Below are 25,615 nucleotides of genomic sequence, written 5' to 3'. Positions count from 1 at the left end.
TTAGTCCGTGGGTCTCCTGGGGCTGGAGGGGGCGGCGGCGCGAGGCTTGGGGACCTTGACCACGAACACCATGGGGTCTTTGGCCTTGTTGCCGAACGATCGGCGAACCACGTCCACCGCATGCTGATGAGTCACGCCCTGCAGACTCTCCCCGTCCACGGACAGCAGCTCGTACCCCGCCTGCACACACACACAAAGAGGCCAGCATGTATTAACCCATTGATACCTGATGCAGCATTTGCGTGTACATCCCTCATTTGTGTGTGTATCCCTTTAAGACCGCGAACCGCATCATGCGGTTCGCGGTCTTAAAGGGATACACACACATAAAGGTAAAAAAATAAAAATATGTGACATGAGTCACATGATTTTATTTACGGTGTATCTTGCCCATTCTATGGCCAGACGAGTTGTAATATATTGTCATGTCATGGTGTTTTGGGGTCATTAATAAATGAGATTGATTCTGTTATTTTTCTATAATTTTTTGGGGGGGTAGTGCTATTTTACATTGAAGTCAATGGCGGAAAGGCTTGTGTTTTCCCCCTAAAAGGGGGCGGGGCCTAATTGCAGATCTGATATATCTCTCCAGAAGAACAGCACAGACCATTTCCATCAAGCCGCAGTGACCCGGTCCCGGGATCCCGGGAGCGGGATGGTGATTTATGCCAGAGAGACTTGGGGCTCTGCTCTCCCTGAAGGCCGTCACCAGTGTTCACATCAAGTTCACCCTTCAGCACAAGGTTGTGGAAAAAAGAACATATACACACACAAAGACACAAAAGCACACACTCACTCACACACACACACACACACTCACACACACACACACACACACACACACACACACACACTCACTCACACACACACTCACACACACACACACACACTCGCTGGCTGTTTCCTGCAGGATGAGAGTGGATTGTGGCGAAACTTTGGAACTTCCTGTATGTGATGTCATCGGCGCTTGCCGAGGAAGCACCTGCCAGTGCCTAACACGCTCCACCTCAGTGGAGGCTAGCAACATGCAACACACACACACACACACACACACACACACACACACACACACACAATGGCCAACGGCCATTGTTGTATCTCCCCAAAGTGTGTCCCTTTCCCTTTCCAGGCATTAGATATGAATAGATATATTACTCTGTGCTATAGACCCTTTTCACGGGGGCCATTTTGTGTCGAAAAGGCAGAATAAACACAGGTGCAAGCAAAACACTAATGAGGGTTTCCAAATTCCAATCATGGAAGTTGGAAACCCTCATTAGTGTTTTGCTTGCACCTGTGTTAACCCTGCCTTTTCGACACAAAATGCCTTCCGTGAGAAGGGTCTAATCCATTCTATTCAGGGCTGGTTAGAAGATGAGGAGATTATGGTTAGAAGAGAGAACGAGCCAGCAACGCTGAAGAAGGCCTGTTGGCTGAAACGAGAACATTTTTCTCGATGTCAGTATATATCAGAATATGGTTCATGGATGCAAAATCATGTGAAATAATCAGATTAATGTGCATCTCATTGAACGGAATGGTAATATTTGGTGTGATGTCAAAAACACAACGTACATTTTTAAATAATATTCCTACCATACTTCATTTTTTATCAAAGTTTGTATGTAAAATTTGCTTTAATCCGGCTTCCCACCCGCAGACACGGCCAATTGGGCCTCTATGGATGCTCGAAACAGGGGCTTGAACCTGTGACACTTGTGTTGGTACAGTAGGCAGGGAATGTACCGCTGCACTACCCGGATTGTCCAAATAACAGAAATGTTAATATCAGTTATCGTATCGGGTGAAAAATGTCAAGAGGATAAATCTATTATTTATGGAATTTTCTTTTGGAAATAAAGAAAGCACGACTTTTTAAATCCACAGTGTGAACATGTTTTTCAGTATGTATAACATTTCATAGAAACTTGTATTTATACAGATCACATCGGCATCGGTACACATGGGTTATCGGCCATAACAGCACTGTTAATATCGGTTATTGGTATATCGGCCAAAATGTTCATATCGGTGTGTCATGGGGAGGCCTGCATGTCCTCAAGCCTACATGCTAAATATGACCTGATTTAACTGTTCATGTCTGTTATAGATTTAGTCATGGCATCAATGTTGATTGAGGGTGATTGTTTGTTTCCCTGCTGCACCTGGCAGTCCTCGTTGGGGCCAGGTGTGTTTCCTCGTTGGGGCCAGGTGTGTTGAGTGAGTGGAGAGGATTCAAACTTAGAAATATAAATCATATAAATCTATTGAGTGTATTAGGATGATCGGGAAATTGCAATATGGGATTGGATCCAGTGATCCAGTGATGCCAATGTACCAATGAGTGTTGAATGAAACCCTTGATCTGTTTGACCAGTTAATTGATGTTGATTGTCTGCTCTGTGTTGGGGGAGGGGCTAGAGAGTATTTAGCCAGCTCTCAACCTTGTGTAGGTGCTCAGTGCTCACTCTGTTGTTCACCCTAGATGTGAGACCAGTAACTGCTGTCTGTTTAACTAGGACCCCAAGTTATCCATGGGAGTAGCCTAGGTGAAGGATTTCAGTTTAGTTCTGTTATTTATTTTGTCATTTTGTGTAGTTCTTTTTGATTCATTAGCTTCATTTCATTTAAGCCTTTTTTGTATTTTAGTATTTGTTTTGCAACTACCCACCAAGAAAATGCCTGGTTCCCACAGAATAAACACCTGTGGTGAACCTGAAGCCGGCCTCTGCCCCATCTCCTGCTCGCCATCCTTACACGGCGCATCCCTAGTACACAAAGTGGTGCATCAGTCAGATCATAAACTGTTGGTGAATTTAACTCCCATGTGTATTTCACTCTGGCTTAACAACATGTGTTATTTCACTCTGGCTTAACAACACACACGCATAGAAAGCCATGAGAAGAGTGGCTCTAAATATAGGCCCAGCCAGCGAAACACAAAGCACATGATGACACACTCGCCCAACTCAGGTCCACATGTCCCCTGATACAAGAAGGTGGCAGGAGAGTCACATACACAACTAATGGGAAGACACACACACACACACACACACACACACACACACACACACACACACACACACACACACACACACACACACACACTGATAGTGTGTTATCATGTGGAGTTGAGGTGCATGTTAACAGCGCTCTCACTTCCCTCTGCACTCACAGTGTGGGAGATAGCAGAGGCAGAGCCCGGGAGGCAGCAGATACCAGCGGTCAGTAAAAGGTGTCCACGTGTCAGAGAGAGAGAGAGAGTCTGAGCCGAACCAAATACTTCTCTGTCTTAATGGCCTCAATCTGTTTTTCCAGCCCTGCTCTCTTTGCCAGTTTCTGTCTTTTTTGGCGCACACCAACATCCCTCTTCTGTTCCATCCTGGCCTCTCCTCTCCTGACACTGTGACTGCTCTGTCCGTCTGTCTGTCTGTCTGTCTGTCTGTCAGGCGCTCGCTCTTTCTTACCTCTTTTCTTCCATCAGATCCTTTTGCAGGATCAAGAGCAGCGAGCTTTTCAATTTCAACACAATTTCGGTTCAAATTCATGTTGAGATTGTCGACGTAAAATGTATCGTTTTAGAAATATATTCTGCCAACGTCTTGTTTCAAATTTACGTAAAAATTCGACCTATAAGATATCCCTGGTTTACAGACGCGTCAAATGGCAACGTTTTATTCCTGCAACTAGGTCTTTGTCTCAAGTGTGTGTGTGTGTTTGTGTGTGTGTGTGTGTGTGTGTGTGTGTGTGTGTGTGTGTGTGTGTGTGTAGAGGGGACTGTAAGAGGGAAGTTCTTGGAAGTTAAAAGACTTAGGCGATACTGGATCCCTGGCATGTTTGACACTCTAATCAGGCAGACCTGGGAAAGACTGTCACTGGATATCTAGCTGTTAGCACACACACACACACACACGCACACACACACACACACACACACACACACACAGTATTGGACACTAGTATTGGCTCTACTTCAGACATCGCCCTTTCACTCACCAACCTTGACCTCTGAACTTTCACCCCTCACATTTTAAGTATCTTCATGCAATGGTCGCTCGACCGTTGCACCTTGGGCTTGAAATGTTCATTTCTAGTGTGTTGGTTATCTGCTGCGGGTGAGTGTGTGTATCATGTGTGTTTTAAGTGAGCCGAGCCAAGTTCATGGATGACTGTTAAGTTACCGTACAGGCAGTATATTAGCAATACATTAGGGGGCCAGCACCCATGTAGCTCATCTATAATGAAGGCGATGGGCCATTTGAGACGACTCTCCACCCATCTCCTCTCCACTCCTCACTGCACACACGCACACACACACACACACACACACACACACACACACACACACACATACACACACACACAAACACACACACACACACACTTCATTCTTAGACAACCACGTATACCAATAACTCATAAGCACAGTACAGAGGACTGACAGCCAGTCAAAACACACTCACACAGCCAGCATGGATGACTCTCAAACCACGGTGATGTGAAGCAGCAAGCTTAGATGAAAGCAAAAGGCTTAATTCTTAAAAGAAAAGTCAGAGAAGGTCGCCTCAACTTTCTCCCAGCCGTTAATTTTTGTTCGATTGTATTGCCATTCAAGTTGTGACCCGTTTTAAGTCTGTGGGCTTTCTCCCTGCTCTCTGCTGTCAGCGCTCACCTTCAGAACCTCGTTTGTAGAGGCAGCTCCTCCAGGGAAGATCTTTTCAATCTTCACCATGGGCTGGACCTTGGACTCCGTCCCTCCAGAGATGCTTATGCCTGTGAACACACATAGGGAAGCAATAGAAACTGAGGGGCAGGTTGGTCACTTCAGATTCCCAGCTTCTAAACTTGGACTTAACTGTAAAAAACACACTGTAGGCTTAGTTTGTTTTGTTCTTTTCTCAGGTAACACAACAGCTTTGAACTCTTCCAAACTGCTCTCAGTTTAGCAATAAGTGACGCCCTGACCTCTACTGGTGATGCAGAGTACAAATATTAAAATCGACAGCTTTACGATAGCCTTGTGGATAGAGACGCACCGATATGAACATTTGCGCTGATACTGATATTGTTAAAGGAACACTCCGCCCATTTTCAACCAGCTTTGTGTCATTAGAACATCAGTAGTATCTCAGAAAACTGTAAACTGTTTTGAAGTCTGTCATTTAATTTGACAGTTATTGAGTGTTAAAGTGTGGACTAACTCAAATTAAAAACTCATTAACTCAAATCAACTCTCAATAACTGTCAAACTAGATGAATGATGAATAGTTTGACAGTTATTGAGAGTTGATTTGAGTTAATGAGTTATTCATTTGAGTTAGTGTGGACCAGTGATGTCACTGGTCCACACTTTAACACTCAATAACTGTCAAATTAAATGACAGACTTCAAAAGCGTTTTCTGATATACTACTGATGTTCTAATGATACAAAGCTGGTTGAAAATGGGCGGAGTGTTCCTTTAACAGTGCTGTTATGCCGATAACCGATATTTACTGATGTCGATATGATCTGTATAAAAACAAGTTTCTATGATCATCAAATGTTGGACATACTGAAAAACACATGTAAACACTGTGAATTTGAAAAATAAAATAATAATAATGTATCTTTATTTCCAAAATATTTGGAAAAGCCGATAAATCGTAGATTTACCACAGATTGTTTCCTCTCAATAGAAAATTTTTGGCTGATACCAAGAACCAATATATTATTGTTATTTTCATCATCGGGGCGATACCGATATAGGCGATTATCATCGGCCGATACCGATATCGTATTCTTGCCGATATATCGTGCTTCCCTACTTGTGGATATTGATGCTATTAGTAAGTGTATGGAACAGACACAACAGATCAAGTACAACAATGCACTCCATCCAAATGTGTCATCAAAGTGTCCACTCCATGCATGTCTCTGCTCTGCTCTGTCCTCACCCAGGGACGGCTTGGCCTTCGAGATGTTCACAGTGGTGATGTCGTAGTCCACGGACTGCTTGGGCTTGGAGATGGTCACGATGTCGTAGTCGTCAGGTGAGCGTGTCCCTCTCTTTCTCGCCCCGTGGCCGTTGTGTGCGTCTCCGTTGGCCTGCCGCCCGCCGCCTGCTCTCCTCCCGGCCGGGCTCGGGGCCTCGAACCGCACGTCGACCAGCGGGGTGCGTCCGCGGCGCTGCGTGGGAACGTGCACGCTCACCTCCGTGTACTCCTCCTCTGTCCTCCACCTGCTGTCAGGGCTGGCCTCCTCTGTCCTCCGCCTGCTGTCAGGGCTGGCCTCCTCTGTCCTCCGCCTGCTGTCAGGACTGGTCTCCCCTGTCCTCCGCCTGCTGTCAGGGTTGGGCTCCCCTGTCCTCCGCCTGCTGTCATAGCTGGTCTCCTCTGTCCTCCGCCTGCTGTCAGGATTGAAATCCTCTGTCCTCCGCCTGCTGTCAGGACTGGTCTCCTCTGTCCTCCGCCTGCTGTCAGGGCTGGGCTCCCCTGTCCTCCGCCTGCTGTCAGGACTGGTCTCCTCTGTCCTCCGCCTACTGTCATAGCTGGTCTCCTCTGTCCTCCGCCTGCTGTCAGGACTGGCCTCCTCTGTCCTCCGCCTGCTGTCAGGGCTGGTCTCCCCTGTCCTCCGCCTGCTGTCAGGACTGGTCTCCTCTGTCCTCCACCTGCTGTCAGGGCTGGGCTCCCCTGTCCTCCGCCTGCTGTCAGGACTGGTCTCCTCTGTCCTCCGCCTGCTGTCAGGGCTGGGCTCCCCTGTCCTCCGCCTGCTGTCAGGACTGGTCTCCTCTGTCCTCCGCCTACTGTCATAGCTGGTCTCCTCTGTCCTCCGCCTGCTGTCAGGGCTGGCCTCCTCTGTCCTCCGCCTGCTGTCAGGGCTGGGCTCCCCTGTCCTCCGCCTACTGTCATAGCTGGTCTCCTCTGTCCTCCGCCTGCTGTCAGGACTGGCCTCCTCTGTCCTCCGCCTACTGTCATAGCTGGTCTCCTCTGTCCTCCGCCTGCTGTCAGGACTGGTCTCCTCTGTCCTCCACCTGCTGTCATGACTGGTCTCCTCTGTCCTCCGCCTGCTGTCAGGGCTGGTCTCCCCTGTCCTCCGCCTGCTGTCATAGCTGGTCTCCTCTGTCCTCCGCCTGCTGTCAGGACTGAACTCCTCTGTCCTCCACCTGCTGTCATGACTGGTCTCCTCTGTCCTCCGCCTGCTGTCAGGACTGAACTCCTCTGTCCTCCGCCTGCTGTCAGGACTGGTCTCCCCTGTCCTCCGCCTGCTGTCAGGACTGAACTCCTCTGTCCTCCGCCTGCTGTCAGGACTGGTCTCCCCTGTCCTCCGCCTGCTGTCATGACTGGTCTCCCCTGTCCTCCGCCTGCTGTCAGGACTGGTCTCCTCTGTCCTCCGCCTGCTGTCAGGGCTGGTCTCCCCTGTCCTCCGCCTGCTGTCAGGACTGGCCTCCCCCCTCGCTCTGCCGTGGCCGTTCCTCACAGGCGACCTGAAAGAGTACAGTACTATATCATTTTCATGAGGTATGACAAGATTGATATGATTTTTTCTTATAGAAAATTGTTTTCAACTCATTGTTATTTTCTCTGTGCGAATAAACAAACAAACAAACAAACAAACAAACAAACAAACAAACAAACAGACAGACCTCGCCCGCTCGGAAGTGGCGTCTCTCGGTTCCGACACGGCCAGCGAGGAGGCCTCATCGGGTCGCAGCGGGGAGAGCGGGGGTTGGCGCCCGCGTTGAGGGGCGGTGCTGTGTGGGGATTCTGAGATGTGGCGATGCTGCTGGTGGTGGTGGGAGGGCGAGGAGGGGCTGGGGGTGCGGGAGCGCAGGGCGCAGGAAGCGTACGCGTCCACGGGGACGTCCAGGAGGGGGAGGAAGGCACGGGACGGGGGCACGTGGCCCGACTGGAGCCCGGACGCACGCAGCCTCTCCAAGTCCTCGACCAGCTGACGGTCCCTCAGCATGTCCTGTACCGGCTGCAGCTGGAAGCCACCTCTGGAGTCTGGTCACACACAAACACACACACACACACACACACACACACACACACACACACACACACACACACACCGTTCTCTCTGAGCATTAAGAAGTCAGTTCTGAACGGGACAAGAAGACGTGGCTGCCATTCACATCACGCTCTGATTTGCATCTCATTCTCTGGCTGTTCAGAGGTGAGAGGTCAGAGGTCGGACTCGGCCACCTCGACCTGTGAAAACACGGAGCACCTGAGTAATGCCCTATCAGCTCTCTCCTGCTTCCATAATAGAGCACCGCAGGGATGATGTCTTTTTGTAGGCTTACCCAGAAGTCCCAGCGCTGCTGGTTCATACGGGGGAAAGCTGCTGGTTCATACGGGCCCTGCTGCGCTGCTGGTTCATACGGGGGAAAGGCTGCTGGTTCATACGGGGGAAAGCTGCTGGTTCATACGGGGGAAAGGCTGCTGGTTCATACGGGCCCTGCTGCGCTGCTGGTTCATACGGGGGAAAGGCTGCTGGTTCATACGGGGGAAAGGCTGCTGGTTCATATGGGGGAAAGGCTGCTGGTTCATATGGGGGAAAGGCTGCTGGTTCATATGGGGGAAAGGCTGCTGGTTCATACGGGGGAAAGGCTGCTGGTTCATACGGGGGAAAGGCTGCTGGTTCATACGGGGGAAAGGCTGCTGGTTCATACGGGGGAAAGGCTGCTGGTTCATATGGGGGAAAGGCTGCTGGTTCATACGGGGGAAAGGCTGCTGGTTCATACGGGGGAAAGGCTGCTGGTTCATATGGGGGAAAGGCTGCTGGTTCATACGGGGGAAAGGCTGCTGGTTCATATGGGGGAAAGGCTGCTGGTTCATATGGGGGAAAGGCTGCTGGTTCATACGGGGGAAAGGCTGCTGGTTCATACGGGGGAAAGGCTGCTGGTTCATATGGGGGAAAGGCTGCTGGTTCATACGGGGGAAAGGCTGCTGGTTCATACGGGGGAAAGCTGCTGGTTCATACGGAGGAAAGGCTGCTGGTTCATATGGGGGAAAGGCTGCTGGTTCATACGGGGGAAAGGCTGCTGGTTCATACGGGGGAAAGGCTGCTGGTTCATACGGGGGAAAGGCTGCTGGTTCATACGGGGGAAAGGCTGCTGGTTCATACGGGGGAAAGGCTGCTGGTTCATACGGGGGAAAGGCTGCTGGTTCATACGGGGGAAAGGCTGCTGGTTCATACGGGGGAAAGGCAATGGGATTTTTGTACGGGCATTTCGGTTAAATGCACGAAATAAGGTCTGTTTTTGAAAAAGCGAAGTTTGTGTTCAGCAAGATAACCTTCACAAATGAGGAACACTTTTATGACTTCCGAAGCGTTTTCTCAAAATCGCGTTAAGAAAAGGCATTTAAGGCATTTATGCTTCAAAAATAAAAAAGAGTGTTCCTCTTTTGTGAAGATGATCTTGCTGAACACAAACTTCGCTGTTTCATAAACTTGTGTTAACCAAAGACCTTATTTCATGCAATTAACCGAAATCCACATACAAAAAGTGCTATTGTAGCATCCTGGTTTTCCAGACTCATTCCTGTGACTCTATATATGTTGACCCAGTGACTCCTAAACCTGTGACCCCAGAAAGTGAGATGGCTGTAGTCACTCTGACGTAATATATATACCTGTATATATAACGTCAGATATATATATATATACATATATATATATATATATATATATATATATATATATATATATATATATATATATATATATATATATATATATATGTGTATATATAATACGTCAGAGTTTTTATTTTATTTTATTGGTATGGTAGTTACGGGCCTGACTACAGAGACACAGAGACACAGAGACACAATGAGGCCTCACTTTAGAGTGTGCACTCTAAAGTGAGGCCTCATTGTGTCTCTGTGTCTCTTCAATGAGACTGAAACACTGAATGAAAAGTCTCAAAGCACGAGTGTAAAGAGTGTAAAGAGTGTAAAGAGTGTAAAGAGTGTAAAGAGTGTAAAGAGTGTAAAGAGTGTATTATTGAAGCAGCTCAGGCATGTTTAAGAGTCAGTACGAGTCGGCTCTTTGTCCTTTCTGTAGGCAGCACACATGTAATACAAGCCTCTGCCACCGCGCGGGCACAGGAAACCTGAGATAGTGTGTAATGTGTACGTGCGTGTGTGTGTGTGTGTGTGTGTGTGTGTGTGTGTGTGTGTAGTGTGTATTTTTATATACGGGTGGGTATGTGTGTGTGTAAGGAATGCGAAGGACAGGATATGTTTTGCACGTGCAGGTGTTTGACTTTGGCAGTCCGGATATGAGACGGGGCAGAAGAGGAGCGAGCTGAAGGGAACAGAAGAGAGGGAAAGTATCTAATATCCCTCTGGGATCAGAGAGAGGCCATCAGCCAGGCAGGCAGACAGACAGACAGACAGAGAGAGAGAGAGACAGAGAGAGAGAGAGTGAGAGATAAGGAAGTGACAGAGAGAGTGAGAGATAAGGGAGTGAGAGAGAGAGAGTGAGAGATAAGGATGTGAGATCTGGATGGAGAGAGGGGGGGAGAGAGAGAATTAGGCCACAGAAATAGAGAGAGAGAGAGAGAGATTGACATATACACACTGTACACATGATGCACTTAAAGGGTAACCCACAGTACCTGGGATGGGGGTGATGAGGTGGCGTCGAGGGGTCCCACTGCGAGCAGGAGAACGCAGGGCTGGAGAATGCACTGCAGAGAAATACATCGACAAAACAAGGAGTCTAAAATAGACATCAATAATTGAGCACAGATCCCTTTGTGTAATCTCATCTGCTCTGATCTAACTTCTACATCTCTTATGCTTCTGTTTCTTTAAGTTCACCTGTAGAACTGAAAGACCAAAGCTAAATACTTCATCATGCACCCTCTGCTCACCAGAGCGACTCTTCAGAATGTCATAAGCGTCCAGTTCAAAGGGCATGACCATGCTGTCAAAACGGCCCAGCTCAGTGGCAGGGATCAGCATTCTGCAGGGGACAGGATAACACTCAATTACATCTGCTTTATATATATATATATATATATATATATATACACATACACATATACATACACATACACATACACGCATACATACACACACTCAAAGACTCACACACACCTTCACACGCTTAGCACCTCACCTTATTTCTCTGAGCAGTAGCAGTTTCTCTGGCCTGTCTAAGATTGCCAGAAGGGGGCGCACTAGATCCTCAATCACATTTTCCGTCAAAAACTGAAAGGAGAATTAAATTAATACATAATAATACATGGCAGAAGAATGAGATGCAGAGAACAAGAGCGAAAGAACCAACTTTCGTTATTTGTGATTTATTTAATTCATGTGTTGGGTTGAAGAAGATCTTCTGATATGGACTATTCCATATTCACCTTCCCTAGAAGACCACACAACCCACCAGTGATTTCAGTAGTGTTTGAGCAGCACATTAGCAGCAGAGTCACATTGTGCTCTTCAGTAGTGTTTGAGCAGCACATTACCAGCAGAGGCACTTTGTGCTCTAAGTGGACCTGCTATCTTATGCAGATTGGTGGAAAGAGGCTGGCTGAGGACCTGATCCTGTGAGAGTGGCTGTGAGTGGCTGATGATGAGTGTGAGCGGGGATCAGATGATTGCTGATATTCGATCCTAATCATAAAGGACAGTCCAAATCCGTCTTTTGTCACCACCACTGCCAGACACATCTATCATTCAGAGAAACTCAAACAGACACTGGGAACACTTCAAGTTGACTGACACAAACACAGCAGAGGGCCACTGTGGTACGTGAGGTGGACATTGAGGTGGACATTGAGGTGGACGTGAGGTGGACAGAGGGCCACTGTGGTAACGTGAGGTGGACATTTCTCACCCGCCGACAGTGTCTCATCACAGCAGCCACCTCGTCCTGGCTGAGGAGCTTCTTTGACATGTCCTCCACCTGCTTCAGGGTCTCCACCGGCCGCGGCGAGATGCTCTGGTCCTTCACGCCAGCACGCGTCTCTCTCGGGGAGCTCAGGAGCGTGAAGGGACGACCCCGCTCTTTGTCTAAGGTGAAACAACAAACAACTCTGGCTGAAAGAGAAACTATTTCCACTGACATTAGTGTTCAAATTTTTCATGAAACAAGTCAAAGAAATCTGCCCATGGGATGAAATACTTTGACTTGTTATATCGGACCCTGTAGTATTTAGCCATGTGGGTTTAAATGGGAGAATTCAGAAGATGTTTAGGGAAGAAAGGAATGTGTCTTGCGGGACAATGGCACAGTCTCAGTCCTCACCTCTGTCCCCATGGTGGGACGACGGTGACTTGGAGCGGTCCTTCCGCTCCTTCTTGAACAGGTGCTGGACAAAGGTTTTGGAGCGCTGCAGGGTGGTGATGCCCCGTGCCTCGCTCTGCTTCTGATGCTTCTTCTGCTTCTTCTGCTTGTCCTCTGGATGGGGCAAACAAACAGGAGACAACATAGTCTAGACTGCTGTGCTGGCTGGAACCCCACTAGAGGAGTCAAGTGATACAGATCTAACAGAAGGAAAACCTGGAGTGTAAAGTCTGCACAGAATATTACCTCGAGAAACTGAATCAGGGCAGTTACATTTCATCTTTGTTATAGTCCTCAAATGTGCACTAAGTGGTGTAGAAACACAGCGAGAACGGGACAACATTGAGCCTATCTGTGTCTGCTGTTGACGGCATAATGCATTAGCCCTTGTATGCTTCTATGCTTACTCTTAGTCAATAGCACTGCGTGATACACACACTCCTCTATGAGTACAGACTGTTCATTTCTCTTCCAGTCAGCTTCTCTGTTCATTGCACTAAATCTTCCACTGTGGAAATTGACACAGTAATATTGAGGAATTGCAGCCACAGCGTCCTGAGCTCACCCTGTTCTACTGAGAGCACAGCGTCCTGAGCTCACCCTGTTCTACTGAGAGCACAGCATCCTGAGCTCACCCTGATCTATTGAGAGCACAGCGTCCTGAGCACATCCTGATCTACTGAGAGCACAGCGTCCTGAACACACCCTGATCTATTGAGAGCACAGCATCCTGAGCTCACCCTGATCTACTAAGAGCACAGCATCCTGAACACACCCTGATCTATTGAGAGCACAGCATCCTGAGCTCACCCTGATCTATTGAGAGCACAGTGTCCTGAGCACACCCTGATCTACTGAGAGCACAGCGTCCTGAACACACCCTGATCTACTGAGAGCACAGTGTCCTGAGCACACCCTGATCTACTGAGAGCACAGCATCCTGAGCACACCCTGATCTACTGAGAGCACAGTGTCCTGAGCACACCCTGATCTACTGAGAGCACAGTGTCCTGAGCTCACCCTGATCTATTGAGAGCACAGTGTCCTGAGCTCACCCTGATCTACTGAGAGCACAGTGTCCTGAGCACACCCTGATCTACTGAGAGCACAGTGTCCTGAGCACACCCTGGTCTATTGAGAGCACAGTGTCCTGAACACACCCTGATCTATTGAGAGCACAGCATCCTGAACACACCCTGATCTGAGAGCACATGTCCTGAACACACCCTGATCTGAGAGCACATGTCCTGAACACACCCTGATCTATTGAGAGCACAGCATCCTGAACACACCCTGATCTACTGAGAGCACATGTCCTGAACACACCCTGATCTATTGAGAGCACAGTGTCCTGAACACACCCTGATCTATTGAGAGCACAGTGTCCTGAACACACCCTGATCTACTGAGAGCACAGCGTCCTGAACACACCCTGATCTATTGAGAGCACAGCGTCCTGAGCTCACCCTGATCTACTGAGAGCACAGCGTCCTGAACACACCCTGATCTACTGAGAGCACAGCGTCCTGAGCACACCCTGATCTACTGAGAGCACAGCGTCCTGAACACACCCTGATCTACTGAGAGCACAGTGTCCTGAACACACCCTGATCTACTGAGAGCACAGCATCCTGAACACACCCTGATCTACTGAGAGCACAGCATCCTGAACACACCCTGATCTACTGAGAGCACAGTGTCCTGAACACACCCTGATCTACTGAGAGCACAGTGTCCTGAACACACCCTGATCTACTGAGAGCACAGGGCAGAAGCCCTCCAGCTTACATAACAAATGGCTCATATCAGGCCCGCTCCTGCTGCTATGAAAGGGTCAGATCAATTATAAAAGAATATTTAATAATATATAATATAACGCAGCGGCACCTCTGAAGGCTTAGATGGATATTTCATGCTTCTTCTTATTCAATTCTCACAGAAGTGTGACAAGTCAGAAGAGAGGGCAGCCATTCAGTAGGACTGCATTAACTTTGTGCTCTACTGTGTCTGGAGTTGAAAGCAGCAACATGGAGCGGTTTGTTTGTTTACTCTATGTAGGACAGAGGACTGAGGGGTCACTGCCTGGTCAACTGACTGTTGCCCTGTAGAGGGATCAAGCTCGTAGGTGGATCTGATTACAGTGTGAATGCAGGTAGTGCCCTACTGCATCAGCTAAAGCACTGAACACGCTTTTAGCTCGCTCGCTGTTGCCACGATACTCAGCCATTATGGATAGGTGAGACATCTCCAATGGGATGGATGAGATGAGTTTGCCAATATGATCAACAACAATACAACAATACAAATCAAGTCGAACCATGTTTAGTTGATTAATTATTATTATTATTATTATTATTATTATTATTATTATTATTATTATCATCATCATCATCATCATCATCATTAGTGGTATTGTTATTATATTCTGTTGGTTTGGGTTCAGGTTTCTCATTTTATTTTCTCATTGTCAGACTGTCACCGATGATGGAGAGTGGGTAGGGGTTACACGTACAGTATATAGTTACATGTTTAGGTGATATCTATGATTATTAATAATAATAATTGATTGCATTTATATAGGCTGTTCAAAGCCCCCAGAGTGTGTGTGTGTGTATGGGGGGGGGGACTCAAGTCATCCACCACAGATGTGTAGCACCCACCTGGGTGATGCACGGCAGCCAGTTTGCGCCAGAAGAACGCTCACCACACATCAGATCTCATGGTGGAGAGTTGAGGACTGAAAAAGCCAATTGGATATCGAGGGATGATTAGGTGGCCATGATGGAAGGAAGGCCTGTGTGGGAATTTAGCCAGGGCACCGGGGTTACACCCCCCAGGGCACCAGGGTTACACCCCCCAGGGCGTGGGGGGTTACACCCCTACTCTTGCGCAGTGCCGATGGGATCTTTATTGACCACAGTGAGTCAGGACCTCGGTTTAACGTCTCATCCGAAAGACGGTGCTCACTCACAGGACAGAGTCCCTGTCTCTGCCCTGGGGCATTGGGCATGGGGATATTATTCATGAGACCAGAGGGAAGAGCACCTCCTACTCGTCCTCCAACACCACTTCCAGCACCATGGTCTCCCATCCAAGAACTAACCCCAGTCAGACCTAAGCTTCCCCAGCAAGCCAGCGGTTTTAACCCAGGAGCCACGGTGCCGGCTAGATGCACAACACTGATCCCCAATAGGCGGCCCGCGGGCCAGGTCCAGCCCGCGAGAGCCAAATGTCCAGCCCGCGCCGACCTATTGGCACTTACGCCAACGATGGAGAAGGCGGTTGAGAATGGCAGCTGCTGGAGATGATTTCAGCTGCTCGAGACCCCGACAGCGGCGGCAACAAGAACAACAACAACAACAAGAACAGCGCCGCCCTTGTGGCCATGGCTTCTCCTGACTGACACAGGGAGGGGGATGCCGCTCCACCTCGCGCCGCGCCCGCTCCTCCCGCTGCTCCTCCTGTCCGGACGAGGAAGGAGAGGCCGGGCGATGGCCGCCCTCCTCCTCCCTCCGTCTTCCTCCTGTCGTCAGCCCTGCCCGCAGCAGACATTTCAGTCTGTAATAGTTTTCAAAAATCTGGATGAAACCTGAAGAAATTACTGTTCAACACTGAGGAACTGTGAAGTAAAAAGTCAAATCATTAAATGGTTGGTTTTAGACTTTTTCTTAGATTTCTTGGATTTTTTTTTTTCTTGTGTGACCCTCAACACAGGCTTTGACGATCCCAGGCCAAAAGTTATTACTAGCACCACCACCACTACTACCCCAGGACCAAGCTCCGGACCTGGGGCGCCAGGGCCTTCTCAGTTGCTGCACCCTCCCTCTGGAACACTCTCCCCATCCACATCCGTCAAGCAAACACCCCTACCATCTCTCAAACAGGCCCTCAAGACCCACCTCTTCAAACTCACGTGCTAACCCCATTATTTATATTCTACTTATTTTTTACCACTACAAATGTACATATTAAATGATTTTATTCTGTGTGTGAAGCGACTTTGAGTATCTAGAAAACCGCTATATAAGTTGAATGTATTATTATTATTTATTACTACTACTACTACTACTACTACTACTACTACTACTACTAGCAATGCAGCAAACTGACATCCACCATTCAAATCTCTTTACAATATCTTTGAGCCTGTAGTTCTCACCTTTCTCCGTGATGTGGCTCTGGGAGCGGCTGATAGGTTTCCGCGGCTTGTTCAGCGCCATCAGCACCTCCGTCTGGGCCGAGGCTTTGGCCGCCTCCCGTTCCTCCTCCGACAGCGTCCTCGCCCTGCCCCGCCCTCCTTCTGGGGCCCCGCCCTTGTCCCTCGGCCCCTCCCCTTTCCCGCGTATCACCGTGTCCTTCAGCAGCTCCGTGGCGCCGAGCGTCCGGCTGGTCTGCGAGACGTGCCTGCTGAGGTGCGAGGCGTGCTGCGGCGAGGACGGGTGCGAGGCGTGCGGCGAGGGGGCGTGTCTGGAGTGGTAGTTGGGAGGGTGCGGGTCGGTCTGACTGGCGGTCTCGGAGGTGCGCTCGGCGCTGCTCGGCCGTCGCGGGTAGCAGCGGTCCTCCGTGGAGATGGCGACGTCGACCATGTCGTGGCCGAAGATGGGAGGGAAGAGGACCTGAGAGAGGCCACTGAGGGAGCTGAGCGGGGTGCCGGAGGACAAGGAGGAGGCGGAGGAGTAGGAGTCAGAGCCCTGCGAGGAGGGAGCGCGGACGCCATTGGCCACTGTTGAGAGAGCGCCACTGTTACAATCAAGGAGAGGAGATTTGAGAATATTATTTTCAACTCCAGGCAAATGCAACACCTGTACCTTAGGAAACCGACCAGCTGACCCAACACAAACGCTACAAGATTACATAGTCAATCAAATGTGTAATGTGTTTCCTTAGTGTCTCCTTAGTGTTGACTAGCTCTGTTTGACCTATGACCTTACATCCTATTAATCCCATTGGCTTTTGGGGTGCGAGGAACATGGACCAAGAGTTTTTCCTTGTTTTGTTTTGAAATGCAAAACCCAGAAGGACTTTGCATCTTCAAAGACATCCTTGGAGAAGAAACACCCAGCGACCCAGATGTCAGGTCCCGACGACTGAGCTGCCTTTGACGACACAAATTAATCCCTGGCTATTTTTAGAACAACTCAAATCAAAGTGAAGAAGGGAAAAAAAGAAGAAGAAGAAAGAAAAAAACAGGGTATTTGAGGCCTGCTAAGAAAAGCCATGACAGGGTTTTAGTATAAGCGGCCAGTGTTCCACTTTTCCTTTGAGAGATGTCCAAGTAAACACAACATGTGTCCTTGTAAAGACAAATGAGACTTTAGGATTCCAATGACTTCTCTGTAAAAAGTCTTGGGGGCAGATATTATGTACTGTCAATGGGGCAGACCCGTCTTTAATATCTTCTTCTATAACATTCAGTGCTGGATCATTTCAAGCTGATAGGCTGTTCAACCAAAGAACTTTCATCGCTAAGAACTGACAGTCGAATGTTTAGTTCTTCGTGCAGCCGACGCGGGTTTGAATCCGACCCGTGGTCCTTTGCCACATGTCATCCCCCCCTCTCTCTATCTCTCCCCACCTTTCCTCTCACCCTACTGTCCTATCCAATAAAGGCAAAAATGCCCCAAAAATAATAATAATAATAATTAAAAAAACGGACAGTCAATAGATTGTTGTTCCATTGCAACATCAGCGCACAACGTTCTGCTGTTGTCCCATTGGTGCAAGGAGGTGTTTTTCAGGCCAAAATGGTGGCAGTGCTGTTGTCAAAAAAAAGCATTGGAGTGTCGCCTCTTGGTTTTCACTCATCTCATTTAGAATTTATAACCAACACGATCTCGAGCCCTATCTCATAAAATCATGTTTAATGGTCAACATTCATCTAAGATAGAAAACGTACATTTGTCGAGCCAACTGTACTCTGCCACCATCTCCTTGTAGGCAGGGTATCGTCCAGCCTCCTGAAGAGTGAATGTGTTGGAGAGAGGGGGAGGGGAGAGAGAGAGAGAGAGAGAGCCAGAGAGAGCGAGAGAGAGAGAGAGAGAGAGAGAGGGAGAGAGAGAGAGACAGAGAGAGAGACAGAGAGAGAGAGAGAGAGAGAGAGAGAGAGAGAGAGAGAGAGGGGAGAGACAGAGACAGAGAGACAGAGAGAGAGAGAGAGAGAGAGAGAGAGAGAGAGAGATGTGTTACGGTACAAAACTTGGAAATTAAAAATAGCCAGGAGCATATAAAAAGCTCTACATTTCCTGGACAATTGATTAATTCAACTCATGCACAACATTCCTTACAAGGACAGAGCTATATTGGGTCAGGAGGATAATTAGTGTGCTGCTATATCCACCTTGAGGGATCGTCTCTCACCTACAGAGAGTATTTAAGGTCAAAGAGCGGAGTCACTCCAGGCCCCGTCTCAGATCTACCTAAAAGCCTCAGATATGCAGCTGTGGGGGCGTTCAGCAACCGAACCCGCGGCCGGTCGCACGGTGTGATTTGGAGCCATAATTCAGTCCGACACAGCATTGAAGGAAGACATAAAACGAGGCTTTCTGCTGATTATAACCTGATCCCTGACTGCCTTTGAATAATGAACGTGGTGCCTGGCTGTTTTTCACACATGGAACCTGAGATCAGAGGAGTAAAATGAGCACGCAGGAATGTCAGACCTAAGAGAGCTCACATGCATACACTCAAAACACACTCAACACAACGCACACACACACACACACACACACACGCACACACACACACACACACACACACACACGCGCACGCACGCACGCACGCACGCACGCACACACACACACACACACACACACACAATTGCACTGTCAAAAAATGACAGGAGTTAAGTACTGCTCCCCTGCACACAATACCTGCTTGCTTGCAGCCTACCGAGTTTCTTTCCGATTTTATTTTGTAGTAACGAGGAACGAAGATGCTCAGGGGAATGTTGTATTGGATTAAAAGTATATATTTTATTTTGGAAATGTAGTGGGCGTAAAAGTGGAAGTTGACAGAAATATAATTACTCGAGTAAAGTACAGATACTTTCAAAAAAAAAAAAGTACTGTAACAAAGTATTATGACTTCATTATTACACCACTGATTCTGCCCCACTCCCACAAAGATCAATTGATATGTTTAATCCTATGCAAATATGTAATACTGCCTTGTTGTATGATGTTGTTTCATTCAAACCACAAAGGTAATTTATGGTGCTTGTTCATATTGTGTCTGTTAGGGTACAGCAGTGTGGTTCACACAGCCACACGAGATACAGTACTGGAGTCCAGACTCACCCTGATGGTCAGCATGATGTGGGTGTGGCACTTCAGGACCTCCACTGCATTGCTGTGGGTGATGTCTTCAAAGTTCACTCCATTGGCTGCAAGGATTTGGTCCCCCATTTTGATGCCATGCTGCTCTGCTAGCCCGCCTGGGTCCATGCTAAGACACAAAACAAAAGTGCAAGTGAATTCATAATGTGATATTTGATTCCTACCCGGGAAATTATGTTTTCCCTCGCTCCCCTCCAAAGAGATTTGATAGGGATTCGGTGTCTTGCTCAAGGACACTTCAGCGGGTCGGATGGGGGCCTGAACCCGCCACCTCCAGCCTCCATACTACACCGTCCTGCTGTTCAAATGAGTTTACGTGCATCTATTATTACCTCCACCAACAGAGTGCCCTCTCTAGTATTATCAGTATTTTCACATCAGCATTTATTGAGTGTTACGTGCAGCTAGCCTTGGTCCATACTTGGAAACATATATTCCCAGGCCGAACTCTTTTCCTCCTCTGATGTTGAAGCCCAGGCAGTAGTCGTCCGATGTCGTGTAGAGGTGGACGATCCTGCGGGGGGCGCTGTCTGAACTGGTGTCTGACGGCGTGCGACCGTTCTCCTCCACCACCATCCGCCTGTGAATTAGATCCACCCTACACACACATGTGCAAACATGTTAGATATGATCATCACCCCACACACACACACACACACACACACACACACACACACACACACACACACACACACACACACACACACACACACACACACACACACACACACACACACACACACACACACACACACACACACACGAGGGTCTATTCCCCCCTGAGCTTGGGCCTCTTGTATCAGTTAATCAAATAGCCATAAAGGTCTCAGTGGTACTGGTAATCCATCCAGCACCGCCACATGAAACCAAGATCCCCCAACAGCAAGATAACGTTTGAGCTTAGCGCAAGACAAATGCAGAGGTCAGAGGTCAGCGGTGGTGAAAACAAGATCACGCTCTGCACATTACGGCAAGTTTCCCCTTCTCAGCTATAAACAAGTAAACCAGCATCTGAGTGTCTGCCCTCCCTGTCGTCCATTAGTTCCTGGTAATGGACACCTTGTCATCAGGCTTTACGTACAGTATAGCACATTCAATACAGTAACCAGCTGGTTCATTATCCTTTACTTAGAACACGGCTCTCTTGAATACTCGATTCTGATTGGTCAATCAACAAGATTCACCGGTCATTATTTCTCGACAACCGACCGCTGCTCTGCCACACCTGGATTAATCAGTTGATAAGAGCATTTTGTCTGCAGACACTATTAATTAGGCCAACCAGTTGCAGCTGTGGTGTCTTGTGTGCCAATTACGAATGAAACCGCTTTGTCGTTGAAAACGCTATTAAAAAATCTATTTGAATAATTATTTTTGTCAGATTACTGAAATAATTTAGTTGTAGGCCGTGTTCTAAGCGGGATAATGTATAGTGAGCCGGTGATTACTGGAAATAATGACCTTCAGGTGAATGATTAAGCCCTCCGCTGCGCGTCGGGCTCAATCAATCACCTGTCGGTCATTATTTCGCCAGTAATCACCGGCTCACAATACATTATCCCTTACTTAGAACACGGCTCTCTTGAATACTCGATTCTGATTGGTCAATCAACAAGATTCACCGGTCATTATTTCTCGACAACCGACCACTGCTCTGCCACACCTGGATTAATCAGTTGATAAGAGCATTTTGTCTGCAAACACTACTAAATAGGCCAACCAGTTGCAGCTGTGGTGTCTTGTGTGCCAATTACGAATGAAACCGCTTTGTCGTTGAAAACGCTATTAAAAAATCTATTTGAATAATTATTTTTGTCAGATTATTGAATGATTTAGTTGTAGGCCGTGTTCTAAGCGGGATAATGTATATTGAGGCGGTGATTACTGGGAAATAATGACCTTCAGGTGAACGATTAAGCCCTCCGCTGCGCGTCGGGCTCAATCATTCACCTGTCGGTCATTATTTCCCCCCGTAATCACCGCCTCAATATACATTATCCCTTACGTATAGCACATTCAATACAGTAACCAGTTGGTTCCTTTGTTACTTGGACTCTTGAGTACACATTTAGTTGTGGATAATTGTATTTCATTTTGGCAGCACCACCAGCACTCGGCCCTTCCCCCTCACCATGTGGTCTTCTCCTTGGAGAAGCGGATGCCGGGGACCTTCCCCACCCGCCTCACCACCATCCTCAGCCTGTTGTTGCCTGTCAGGACCTTCACAGCACTGCTCATGGTGATGCTCTCCAGGCTGATCCCATTCACCTCCACCACCTTATCGCCCACACTCAGGCCAGCCTGCTCTGAAGACACAGGCAGAGGTCACCATACGCACAAGTCATGTAATCCATGGATACGTACAATATCAACAAAGATTTGAAACAAAATGTCGGGCGTTTTATGTTTCCAAAACGCCTTATCTTATGTTTCTGCAAAGCCACAATCTCAACATAAATTAGATTTTTTTTTTTAATCTCACTGCCTTTCCAACACAAATAAAACGACTTTAACAAATGTGGTTATGTTTTGGCAAATATAACAGTTTGGTTAAGGTTAGGATTTAAATCACAAAAACGTTATGTGACTTATGGTTGAGATGCAGACTTTGGGAACCCTGGGGATCAAACATGCGGCCCTCCAGTGTGAAAGCAAGGCAAGTATTTATGCCCCCCATCAACCCCAGCCACAACACCCTTACTGGCCACCGCACTATTTCTATAGCAGACTGTATAACGTTGATATACACATATCTAGAAACCTGATATGCAACATATTATTTTTGCTTCCAAAACTGATATAGTGATAATATATATATATATATATATATATATATATATATATATATATATATACGTGATATTCGACATATCTGTGGATTGCAGAAACGTACAATGCAGGCATTTTATTTTGGCGACCAGCCCACATAAACAGAACCGAGCACACATAAACAGAACCGAACTCACATAAACAGAACCGAGCACACAAACAAAAGCACACAGTCACCACGTGAAACACATGCACACAGACAGGCCAACACCCCCACACACCCCCACACTCCCCCACACTCACTCACTGCTAACCTGCAGAGCTGTCGTCCTCCACCTTGCTGACAAAGATGCCAAGTCCATGTTCAGATCCCCCGCGGACACTGAAACCCAGACGGCCATCTGGACTCTTATCCACCGTCACTGTGTGAATATCTTCACAGTCATCCCCACCTACATACAGTACACACAAAATACACACACGTTCAAACCACATAAAACACAGGTACACACATGTAACAGCCACTGTGTGTGTGTGTGTGTGTGTGTGTGTGTGTGTGTGTGTGTGTGTGTGTGTGTGTGTGTGTACTTCCCGTTAGAATAATGTTGAATAAACAAGTTCAGGCTGGCACAGCCCCACAGTGTGTTTTCTCTGTATGACGTATGGGCCTTTCTGAATACAATACATGCTGAAAAGATGGTCGGATGCAGCCTGCCATCCCTTCGGGACCTACACACTGCCAGGACGCTAAAGCGGTCTCGGAAAATCATGGCCGACCCACCCCACCCAGGTCCTAAAGTTTTTAAGGCCCTCCCCCTTGGAAGAAGACAGATGTCTGGCAGTAGCAGAACCTCTCGAAACAGGGACAGTTTCCTCCCAACTGCCATCTGCCTCTTCAACGAGACCCGAAAGCCCCCCACAAATGACGACTTTGTTACTCAACCGGCACAACCGGCTCAGTAACAGGCTGAGGTCCAACACTACTAAATACTCTAATCTACTCTAATAATAATATCTTTAAATGTGACCATTTCATGCCCCCCAAAAAACACCAGATTTGCAAGTGTTTATTCAGTGTTTCCCCAAGAATTGAATTCTTTCTTGGTAAATGGGTCACTGAATGTATAAACTTGTGTGGAATCTACAGTCTTTTATTGTAATGAATTCAACTTTGGACTTCCTTAGACAATCAGTGTAATATGTATTGGCCAAATATATAATATACAAATAATCTTACAAACGGCATCATATCAATCACAGCAGAGGGGGACAACGGTGATTAGCCAATATTGCAGATTTAAAAAAAAATAAAAAGCCAATATCTGCCCTGATATACAGTATCAGCAAACCAATATATCAATCTAGCCCTGGTTGACTGAGCTAAATGCCTCTTGTTGACGGTGGCAGTGTGACAGTGTGACAGTGTGACAGTGTGACAGTGGCACCTGACCGTGTGTCCCAGACTCACCATCAACAGGTGCGTTGATGAGGATGACTCTCCCCATGGGTGAGGAGGACCTGCACCTGTGGCGGTGCTGTTTCCTCTGCATGTAGCGCGCGTAGGCCGCGTGGGACCCCCCTGCCTGGCCTCCGTTGTGGGGGTGGGGGCGGCCCCCTCCATTCGTCATCTCCCTCCGGCCACCAGAGGCGTGAGAGGAGTGAGCCGCGCTGGCCGGCCGGCTCCCCTGCACCTGCCCTCTCCGGCCAGGGGCGTGAGAGGAGTGAGCCATGCTGTCCGTCCAGCTCCCCTGCCCTTAGTCATCCAGACAAGGGGGGGACCTGGGTTCTAATGTCGGGGAGAGAGGAGGGGCAGCCTGGGCGGTGGGGTAGGGGGCAGGGCCCGGTGGGGAGCTGGATCCTCTGGTATTTGGTGGTCCCCCACTCAGCTTGGACAAAAGGACTGTATCATCCTCCATTAGATAAGATCATTGTACCTTGATTGAAGCCAGTTTCAAAGTATGAAGAAGTCATAGTACCATAATATTCCAGATACCCCTATAAAAAAAATACTAGGTCCATAGGGGGAAAGGTTAGAAAAATCGATTTAATAAGGATCTGAAGAGTGGTCCATGAGTGAACCTTGGACTCCGGATATCCTGATCCCGAGAAGCAGTCCTAATTATGCCAGTAGGTTAAATCATCTGTTCTAAGCCTGGTTTCTCCGTGCCAAGAGAGGTCCGCTCCTCCTGCTCTCCTCACTGCCACCAGTGACCCGTCTGCAGCCAAGAGAGGTCCGCTCCTCCTGCTCTCCTCACTGCCACCAGTGACCCGTCTGCAGCCAAGAGAGGTCCGCTCCTCCTGCTCTCCTCACTGCCACCAGTGACCCGTCTGCAGCCAAGAGAGGTCCGCTCCTCCTGCTCTCCTCACTGCCACCAGTGACCCGTCTGCAGCCAAGAGAGGTCCGCTCCTCCTGCTCTCCTCACTGCCACCAGTGACCCGTCTGCAGCCAAGAGAGGTCCGCTCCTCCTGCTCTCCTCACTGCCACCAGTGACCCGTCTGCAAGGCAATCAACAGCGCATGGTGCTTCCCCTCGGGACAGAGACCAAGTCATGTTTAATTAAATGGATAGCTGTCGTGTCGTGAGGAGGAGGCTGTGTTGAGTAACGTGCTCTCAGGCAAGAAAAAAAACCTCCATGTTGATACTGGTATGGTCTATAACATACATGGGCAACATACGGCCCGCGGGCCGTATGCGGCCCGCGGGCGCCCCCTGTGTGGCCCGCGATGGAATTGCAAAAAAAAAAAAAAAAAAAAAAAAATTTTTTTTTTTTTTTTTTTACAGTGCACCTGAACACAACATGCAAGATACCCGCTGAATAAGTGTCCAAATGTTCATGTCATTCTGGCCAATACTCTTCTGTTATAGCATTTCAGTCTGGAATATGGAATATATTTCAATAATATTTATGACTAAAAGGCTAAAAGTAATCTCATGTGTAAGAAATGACTGTTCTACATTGAAGTAGAAATTTAAATAATTAACTTGTTGGTTTTGGATTTATTTAGCTTCAAGAGTGCATTTTTGTTCTTGTGTGACCCTCAACACAGGCTTTGAGAATCCCGGGCCACTTGATAGATACTTAAGCTTAAAATAACCCACTCATATTCTGGTTTATTTCAAGAAAAACATTTCGGCTAGTGGAAATTCGAATTGGCTGGTAACTTTAAAATCTAGCAGCCATATTGGCAGGTGGTCAAAAAAGTTAATTTCAAGCACTGAAG

The 25,615-nt window shown here is 47.9% G+C and overlaps 1 protein-coding gene across 1 annotated transcript; it reads right to left on the bottom strand.

The window, feature by feature from the left end:
* On the bottom strand, positions 1-24,123 carry LOC310796108 (uncharacterized protein; the record flags this gene model as incomplete). The annotated part of the gene is made up of 18 exons (XM_083658257.1): positions 1-180; positions 4,673-4,773; positions 5,936-7,464; positions 7,624-7,984; positions 10,609-10,680; positions 10,867-10,958; positions 11,115-11,206; positions 11,841-12,016; positions 12,252-12,404; positions 13,346-13,421; positions 15,695-15,825; positions 16,450-17,013; positions 18,187-18,247; positions 19,586-19,733; positions 20,046-20,222; positions 21,756-21,930; positions 22,708-22,845; positions 23,862-24,123. 18 exons carry the CDS (start codon positions 24,121-24,123, stop codon positions 1-3), a joined length of 4,488 nt encoding a protein of 1,495 aa, XP_083514383.1.
* Positions 24,124-25,615: the final 1,492 nt, after the last annotated feature.

This window comes from Poromitra crassiceps, assembly GCF_964638095.1.
Source record: "Poromitra crassiceps genome assembly, chromosome: 22".
Taxonomy (NCBI): domain Eukaryota; kingdom Metazoa; phylum Chordata; class Actinopteri; order Beryciformes; family Melamphaidae; genus Poromitra; species Poromitra crassiceps.
Note: the sequence above shows the minus strand (reverse complement) of the source record. Positions and strands in the feature narration are given on the sequence as shown.